Source organism: Salvelinus fontinalis, chromosome 2 (genome assembly GCF_029448725.1).
Source record: "Salvelinus fontinalis isolate EN_2023a chromosome 2, ASM2944872v1, whole genome shotgun sequence".
In the NCBI taxonomy this organism is placed as follows: domain Eukaryota; kingdom Metazoa; phylum Chordata; class Actinopteri; order Salmoniformes; family Salmonidae; genus Salvelinus; species Salvelinus fontinalis.
The window spans coordinates 66,000,202-66,010,143 of NC_074666.1; the positions used below are offsets into that span (position 1 = coordinate 66,000,202).

General features: G+C 39.9%; 1 protein-coding gene across 1 annotated transcript; it reads left to right on the forward strand.

The window, feature by feature from the left end:
- Positions 1–1,093: 1,093 nt before the first annotated feature.
- On the forward strand, positions 1,094–3,131 carry LOC129823675 (ferritin, middle subunit-like). Its single transcript, XM_055882578.1, has 4 exons — positions 1,094–1,398; positions 1,795–1,941; positions 2,174–2,299; positions 2,772–3,131. The coding sequence occupies exons 1-4, from the start codon at positions 1,297–1,299 to the stop codon at positions 2,925–2,927; spliced, it is 531 nt and encodes a 176-aa protein (XP_055738553.1). The 5' UTR covers positions 1,094–1,296; the 3' UTR covers positions 2,928–3,131.
- Positions 3,132–9,942: the final 6,811 nt, after the last annotated feature.

The window sequence follows — 9,942 nt, forward strand, 5'->3', positions numbered from 1 at the left end:
AGGGAGGAGTATTACATATCAAGATTCCTTTTCAATTTGTTAAACACTTTATATTTAATGTTTTTACTTCACCTTTATTTAACCAGGTAGGCCAGTTGAGAACAAGTTCTCATTTACAACTGCGACCTAGTCAAGATAAAGCAAAACAGTGCAACACAAACAATAACACAGAGTTACACATGGAATAAACAAACATACAGTCAATAACACAATAGAAAAAAATCTATACATCGTGTGTGCAAATGAGGTATGATTAGGGAGGTAGGGAAATACATTGGCCGTAGTGGCGAAGTGATTACAATTTAGCAATTAAACACTGGAGTAATAGATTTGCAGAAGATGAATGTGCAAGTAGAGATACTGGGGTGCAAAGGAGCAAAAAAATAAGTAACAATATGGGGATGAGGTAGTTGGATGGGCTACTTACAAATGGGCTATGTACAGGTGCAATGACCTGTGACCTGCTCTGACAGCTGATGATTAAAGTTAGTGAGGGAGATATGAGTCTCTCTATGGTGCATATTGCTTCTTTGTTTTTAAATTTACTGATCTTTTCAAAATAATATTTAAATTCTATCTTAAATAATGTGAAGAAGGCTTTGTTCTCTGCCCACTTCATTTTATGCATAAAGAATCTTCCATGAAAGATAAACAAATGAACAATGAAAGTTAAATCAGGGTCCATATAATTTGGATCAAAATAAAACGTAATCTCATAGTCTCTCAGAGTAACATTAATAGTCGTTTATTTTAAGATAAAATCTTCTAACTCACTCCAACATCTTCTGACATAAGAACATAAGTATACAATCTGGAAAAATAAAGACATAAAACACAAAAACAAGTCTTTATTTTTCCAAGACTGGTTTGACAACAACATTATTTGGATTAAACAATTATTGAATAATGATGGCCAACTATATGATTATCAAGAATTCATGAGAACACACAATGTTACATTCACTCCTGAGGAGTGGGATCGTCATCAACTGATCCGCCTAGTTCCTGTTGAAATTCTAAAGGTGATTGGCTACGCTCTATAAGGGTGGATTTCACTGACGCGTTCCGTTCGGGAACAATAAATAGAGCGATCAAGGCTCCTTCCAGTTCACAAGTCTGAGAAGACGCATGAAGAAGTTCTTGCGTCAACAGTGATTGAACGGAACTCCTCTGCCTTCGTCCCGCATTATAGAACATTCCGGATTGGTAACATAACACTTTAACTATAATACCAAAATAGTCTTAGAAACTCTATTTTTGTACCGTTCATTTTGATATAAAAGAAAATCTGCCAAAATGGAGTCTCAGATCCGCCAGAACTATCACAACGATTGTGAAGCTGCAATCAACCGGATGATCAACATGGAGATGTTTGCCTCCTACACCTACACGTCAATGGTAAGGAGTCTACTATGATGACCGTTTTGTTGATCTACCTGTTATTTTGCTTGAGCTTAAATGCCACTTTTCACCTGACTTTTCTGTAGTCCTAGACAATTGATATCCAATGAACTCAACTCCGTGAAGTACATATTTTAGTTTGACTTGTTTAGGCTAATAAGAGTTTTCAGGGAGATATAGCATCCAAATGAAGCCGGAAATCTATCCTACCTTGGACAGAGCGCATAAAGACTCATTGACAGTTTAATTGTCAGGTTACCAAGTAGACTACGGACTAGACTATACTGATTCATGCCTTTGTCATCTAGTTTAGTTGCCACAACAAGAACATAATGCTGTCATGTCTGGCATGTCTTTTTCTCTCTAACCACACTGTCTTGTTTATCCACCCAGGCTTTCTATTTCTCCCGTGACGATGTGGCTCTGTCTGGCTTCGCGCATTTCTTCAAGGAGAACAGCGACGAGGAGCGCGAGCACGCCGACAAGCTACTCTCTTTCCAGAACAAGAGAGGTGGGCGCATTTTACTCCAGGACATCAAGGTGAGCCCCTGACCAGCGAAAACCCCATTTTTAGGTTGTAGACTGATAGAAATGTCTTTACTTCATGGAGGAGAGTGTGTACAGAGTTGATCTAGAGAACCTGGAGTAGTCTGGAACATACTGCCTCTAACCACTGAACTGAGTGTGAGGGGTGTAACTCTGTTCACTTTATCCTAACCTTAATGTCTGCTAGTAGTCCCTAACACTTCTGTGTTCACTCTGTCCTGTGTAGAAGCCAGATCGTGATGAGTGGGGCAATGGGCTGGAGGCCATGCAGTGTGCTCTGCAGCTGGAGAAGAATGTGAACCAGGCCCTGCTGGACTTGCACAAGATTGCCTCTGGCAAGGTTGACCCCCATGTAAGTTATGAGGAACTGCACATCACATGTATGTATCACATAGAAGACAGATACTGTCTCAGGAGCTGAACAGGTTGTTGTAGATCTGACAAATGACAAAGGATTGTGTGACCTGCTGCTTCACACGCACACAATAGTCCACAGATGCACACTACACACAATGCAGCTAATGCATAAGTTTGCATAAAGGGCGGCAGGTTGCCTAGTGGTTAAAGCGTTGGGCCAGTAACAAAGGTTGCTAGTTTGAATCCCCTAGCTGACAAGGTAAAAATATGTTCTGCCCCTGAACAAGGCAGTTAACCCACTGTTCCACATTAGATGTCATTGTAAATAAGAATGATAATTGACTTGCCTAGTTAAAAAAGCTGGAAACATATTATCTGCACTTATGCCATTACCACCATGCTCTTGTGTTACTGTATCTACAATAGTCTAGTCATTCTCATGTCTGACCTGTGTTTTCCCTCTTTAGCTGTGTGACTTCCTGGAGACCCATTATCTGAACGAGCAGGTGGAGGCCATTAAGAAGCTGGGAGACCACATCACCAACCTCACCAAGATGGATGCTGTCAACAACAAGATGGCAGAGTACCTGTTTGACAAGCACACCCTGGGAGGCCAGAGCTAAACCACTTCCATCCCCAGGCTACTGCCTCCAGCCTCAGTCCAGGACTCCTGCCTTCTCTGATAGATTCTACTGGCTTTGCATTTATAGGGAGAGGAGTGTTGAACTGGTGCAGTGCAACACAGCTGTAACATTGAGGTGTTTTTGTTGACAACACTACTGAGTCGAGGCATTTTGTAAAAAAATAAAAAATATCACTAAAGTTTCTATTCTAATTGTTGACCTGTAGTAATGGATGTTGTATCAGTCTATTTGGGTTATTTGCTCCGTCTAACTGAGCATCTCAAATTCCTAGTGATAAATACTGACAATTGTAGACCTACTATTGACTGAGGGTCATAACAATAGGGGAGGTTAATAAAGGACATTACCTCTGACCACAGAGCGTGTCCTCTACCGTATCTTGTTATAGTGCCATGTCAATTAAGGGCCCAACTGTCAACTCGAGGTCCATAGGAGTAAAATGGGTGACTACAGTTGATGTAAACCTTTACTCTGTGCATCACAAGTTAATTAGACGGCCTAGAGGTCAATCAAAACCGTTTGCCAGTTATGGCGCATCTATGATGGAAGTTCATCTCTGACTAAGATTACTCTAATCATTGTGTTTAATGCCCAATAGTCCCCCTACAGTAAACTATGAACTGAATACTAAAATGGTAATGATTCTACAAGCCTCTCATTCACCGTAAGGGTCATATTGGAGCTGTCATATGGTTGCAAAGTTACTGGTAATTGACTGAAATTACTGAACACTTTCAATTTAGTAATTAACAGGCAAGCTTAACTTAAACTTAACATGACAAATATTGATGTTTTTAATATAGTAAATGAGTTTCTAGTGGATAAACCATTTGGTTAAAGGGGAAAATGGCCTAATGAGAACTGTCTAATCAGCAATAGTATTTTCAAAAACTATGCAACTATTTTCTTTTCATAACTGCCACCAACATTTATAATCAGGAAGTATTGACTTGGTAAAATAATTGAGTACATTTGTACGGTACTAAGTTGGTTTATATTTAGGTTAAAGTTTCACAACTTTGTCATTCTATTTGACAATATATTTTACAAGGCCACACAGGGCCAGAGATTTGTGATAATCTGACAACCAAAAAACCCACTAGATGGCATCTGATTCATTTGCATATTCCTTAATTTACCAACATTTGTATTTGTTATGGATCCCTATTAGCTGCTGTCAAGACAGCAGTTACTCTTCATGGGGTCTGACAAATTAAAGGCAGTTCTATACAATAAAACTAACATGACATTACTAAACAGATTTCACAACACATTAAGGGTTTGCACTCAGGTCACTAGTCTACTACCACATATCTACAACACAAAATCCATGTGTTTATGTCTATAGTGCATATGTGTCTCTTCACAGTCCCCGCTGTCCCGTAAGTTCTATTTTTAAATATTTTTTTACTGCTTGCATGAGTTACTTGATGTGGAAAAGTAGCCATGTCATGGCTCTCTGTAGTACTGTGCACCTCCCATAGTCTGTCCTGGACTTGGGGACTGTGAAGAGACCTGGTGGCATGTCTTGTGGGGTATGCACTGGTGTCTGAGTTGTGTGCTAGGAGTTTAAACTGACAGCTCGGTGCATTCAACATGTCAATACTTCTCACAAATACAAGTAGTGATGAAGTCAATCTCTCCTCTACTCTGAGCCATGAGAGATTGACGTTCATAATGTTAATGTTAGCTCTCTGTACATTTAAGGGTGAGTCGTGCTGCCCAGTTCTGGGCCAATTGTAATTTTCCTAAGTCATTTTTTGTTGCGTCTGACCACATGACTGGACAGTAGTCCAGGTGCGACAAAACAAGGGCCTCTACCTTGTTGATAGCGTTGTTACGAAGGCAGAGCAGTGCTTTATTATGGACAGACCTATCCCAATCTTAGCTACTGTTGTATCAATATGTTTTGACCATGACAGAAGTTTAGTCTCAACTTGTTACATTTCAACATTATCCATTACAAGATGTTGTTGAGGTTGAGGGTTTAGTGTTTTAATTTTATGTCCCAAATACAATTCCTTTCGTTTTTGAAATTCATGTATTTAGAACTAACTTATTTCTTGCCACCCATTCTGAAACTGACTGCAGCTCTTAAGTGTTGCAGTGATTTCACCTGCTGTGGTAGCTGATGTGTATAGTGTTGAGTCATCAGCATACATAGACACACAGACTTCACTCAGCACCTGTGGCAAGTCATTAGTTAGATTGAAAAAGTAAGGGGCCTATACACAGCTGCTCTGGGGAATGCCTGACTCTAACTAGATTATGTTGGAGAAGATTCCATTAAAGAACACCCTGTGTGTTCTGTTAGAAAGGTAACTCTAGATCCACAATATAGCATAGAGCGTAAAGCCATAACACTTACGCTTTTTCCAGCAGCGGATTATGATCAATAATGTCAAAAGCTGCAGAGAAGTGCTTTATTTATTTTTAACCTTTATTTAACTAGGCTAGTCAGTTAAGAACAAATTCTTAGTTACAATGACGGCCTACCAAAAGGCAAAAGGCCTTTCACGACAAGAGAGACCTAAGACAACAACATAGCATGGTAGGCAGTAACATGAGTCCGTTGTAACAGATAGGCTTACATTATTCAGTGTTTATACATCCTTGGCTGAGTTCCAGTGGAAAGTTTGGGACAGTCAAGTCAGCAATAGCCTATGTTGCTAGCAACAAGATAATGTTTTGAGTTTATGATCTAGCTCACTGGTTCTCAAACCTGGTCCTGGGGACCCAAAGAGGTGCACATTTTTGTTTTTGCCCTATCTCTACACAGCTGATTCAAATGATCAACTCATCAAAAGGCTTTGATGATTTGAATCAGCTGTGTAGTGCTTGGGAAAAACTAAAATGTGCACCCCTTTGGGTCCCCAGGACCAGGATTGAGAACCAGTGATCTAGCTAATGATTAGCACACTGGGGTAAATGTAGATGGGCAACCCCATAATACAGGATATCATGCTTATTGCTAAATAACACACCTTCCTGATAATATGGACCCATATGGTTATTGAGCATTTGTTTTTAGTCATTGCAGCTAAAGGTGGCAATACCAGTTATTGAGTGTAAGGGGGAAATTTGTTTTTCACACAGGGGAATTAGGTGTTGCGTAACTTGGTTAATTAAATAAATAAAATAAGTATAATTTTTTTGGTTATTTGTAAACCTATGTTCTCTTTATCTAATATTAGGTTTTGGTTGAAGATCTGATAACAAAAATAGAGAAAACCAGAAAGAGGGAAATACTTTTTTACGGCACTTTACATATACACTGAGTATATAGAACATTAAGAACAACTTCCTAATATTGAATTGGAAACACACCTTTTTCCCTCAGAACAGCCTCAATTCGTTGGGGCAAGGACTCGATCTAAAGGGTGTCAAGCGTTCTACAGGGATGTTGGCCCATGTTGACTCCAATGCTTCCCACAGCATTGTCCCTATGTGAGGTGGATCATTCTTGATACACACGGGAAACTACTGAGTGTGAAAAACCAAGGGGTTTGGTGATGATTTTCTAAACTGTTAGTTAGACCAACAGTTTAAAGTAATATTGAATAATATTGTCACTTGAGTTGTGATTGGGGTATATTGTCCAAATTATCAGGAAAGTTGTTGGTGTATTTTCCCTCCAACGTTCATCAGAAACAACCATATTACAGCTATTTGTTTAAAATGCCATAGTAAGTTACATAGTATATGTTACTGCTGTTCTCTCCTTCTTCCCTTATTTTTCCTAAACTCAGCATGTTTTCGCCCACTCACCACCGCTCAAGTCTGTTTCCACAGTCATGAGACCTAGTTTCCTTCCACCATTGTCACGGTGATAGTGGAAAAGAATGGCCTTCAGGCCAAAGATGGTGGGTAAATGAAGGTAGTTCACTCAGGCCATTTACCACTGTCTGCTTAAGGTGGGCGGAGGGGTGGGGGGGTGGGGGTGTTCTCCATAGACACCAATGCGATAGCTGTCTGCTTAGTCCTTGACTTCCATTGAAACAGAACCATTGAGGGAGTGAACATCTTGCTTCCTCTTCCGTCTCTGCTTGAGACTCCAGAATGCTGAGTCACAATGACAAGGCAGAAATACAGCCAGGGCAGAGCCTGAGTCAGTCCATACTGTAGTACAACCAACAGGAGGTTATGACAGGAGAAAGAGTGGGAAGGAGGGAGAGAAATAGGAATAGAGGGGGAAGGGGAAAGAGTACAGACTAAAAACTCTGTGTCACCCTTCAGAACTTAAAACGAAAGAGTTCTGCAACGGTTAATCATTTACAGTGTTACTATCACTTCTGTTTATAACTTTAACTTGAGAACATTCTTAGTTTTTACGATAAAATTGTAATGCTCAGAAATTGATCAAATGTACAGGCTGGGTACCTGGAGGAAAATGGGGGAGGGTCATGCATTTTTAATTTCAGTCAAGGGGAGGGATTAGTATTTTTAAAATCTAGACCAGGGGAGGGTCATGTAGTTTGTAATTGAAGAAATTTGAATATTTCTCAGTGTTTTAGAATTTGTTGCTTATTAGGCTATATATCGATGTATTCCTCATTCCACCCGAATCTCTGCTGGAAATGCAATATGAAGTGTGCCTTTAGGCTATTTAGCGTGGTCTCGATCAATTGATTCATAGCCTATAGGCTATAGGCTACGAAGTGCATGCTCAGAGAAGTACAGAGCAAAGTTATATTTCTAAGATAGCTGCTGGGATTGCATAAATAAAACTAGACTGCATTACACACTGCAATGGATATTCCAACCCTGAGTCCTGCTCTGCCCTTGCTGATCAAAACCGTTTTTTTGTGCAGGCTAACAAATAATGTGCTGTGTAGGCCTACAGTGGCATTTCAGAAGGAGAGTCAAAGAATTCCTCAGAAAATTATTACTGATTAGGCCTAGTCCAAAAAAGGCAATATCTTGCACGTGGACTAGCCTATAGCTTATGTTCTGTAAAGTTTAAGAAGGAGAGCGTGAAGATGAAGACCGGAGGTCAACTTTGATAGCTTGCTACTACTATAATTGATTTGAAGAAAAACAATATGTTTCTTCCCCATGATGTATTTATCTAACTTATTTACATCACAATAAGCCAGATTTAAGTTACTTACATTGTGGTGCTGAAACTTGAAGCAGCAGTCGCGGCACAATCAATTGGAAATGGACAGCTGATGGTGCTGAAAATAGGCAAATTGGAGAAGGAATAATTCATTTAAACCGTCTTCATTTTAATTAGACTTTACTAACAACAAGAGGGCTTTGTGTTGGAGCTTATTTCTTTCTATTTAAGAAATAAGAGATAGCTCTACCTGTTTGACAGAGAGAATTATGCTATCGGCTGCTATATCCATAGATTTGTGGTTCAATTCCTCCACCCACCATGCACTCTTTAAATATCCTCCTCCATGTCAGTGAATGGCTGTTAAAACCAGTACTGGAATTGAGGGTGTATGAGAGGGTATGCCATAGGCCTACCTTTTATTGGAAAACTGGCAAAAATCAAGTGCCTACCCATTGTTATCTTAAGATTTGGAATAAAATTAAACAGATCCGATTTCATACAGTGATATATAACAGCACTTTGGTCCGTTATGATTTATGCAAAAAACAACCTGAAAATACCCTGGAAAGACATGACTTCGATCCAAATGGGAATATCATTGTTCTGCATCGGTAGGCCTACTGTCTGGGGTGGAAAGGAAGTCCTAACTTTTGAAAGAAAGTGATCTTCAGGTCGGAGCTCTAGAAAGATGCCTGAGTTCCCGACTTGGAATTCCAAGTTGGATGACCGTTCAAAACGTATTTTCCCAGTCTGAGCTTTCTGAGTTCCCAGTTGTCTTGAACTCACTGAAGTCTGAGATTTCCCAGTTCCAAGTTTCCAGTTGTTTTGAACTCGGCCAATGACATGGCCAATGTTGAATGTTTATGCTTTTAAGCATGGAAAAGAGAACCTTAACCCCAGACTTGGACCACACACCAACTCCACTGAATAGTAGGCTAGTGATTGCTTTGTAATGTTTGCAGTTAGCCACTGATTCCTTCCAAACCACTAATTGTTGAATTTGCGATTACCAATTTGTTGTGCAATGTTTATGTCCAATGGCCGATTAGCACCGATATGTTTTATCTATAATTTCTCTTCAGAATTTCCTTCATATGACAAGGATTGAAAAGGATTTGCCAGTAGATTGTCAACTTAATTCATGATGATGACTGCTAGCTTGCTAACTAAGATTTTGAAAGTTTGATGTTGACATGATCAGTCCAATCAAAGCTACGGTAGATATAACGTGATTTGAGGTCATTTTATCTGCGGTCAATGACCTTGAGCCTTCTTAGATGGGCACTTCTAATGTAACTATATGGCAGCACCCAAGGGGCTTGAATTTCCGAGCTCTCCCCATACATTTTTCTGTGACGTAGTGTCCCCATGAGTGACAGAACAGTGAGCCAATCATGGCGCAAGTAGAGAACATTACCAACCCCTATGCTCTGTATTTTCTGGCTGCCCCACCACCACAGAAAGCACTGAGCTAGGCGGAAACACCTGCATTTTGGAGCTGCCTTACTGAAGAAAGCAAAAAAGAGACGTTTGTATGTGGCTGTCACGTTCCTGACCTGTTTTCCATTGTTTTTGTATATGTTTAGTTGGCCAGGGCGTGAGTTGGGGTGGGCATTCTATGTGTTGTGTTTCTATGTTGGGTTTAATGTGTTGCCTGATATGGTTCTCAATTAGAGGCAGGTGTTTGACGTTTCCTCTGATTGAGAACCATATTAAGGTAGGCTGTTCTCACTGTTTGTTTGTGGGTGATTGTTTTCCGTGTCTGTGTATGTTGCACCACACGGGACTGTTTTCGTTCGTGTATGTAGTCTGTTCCTGTTCGTGCGTTCTTCGTGTTATTTTGTAAGTTTGTTTGTTCAGGTCTGTTGACTTAGTTTATTGTTTCGTAATCTATTCAAGTGTTTTTCGTGTTTCGTCTTGTTATTAAATTCA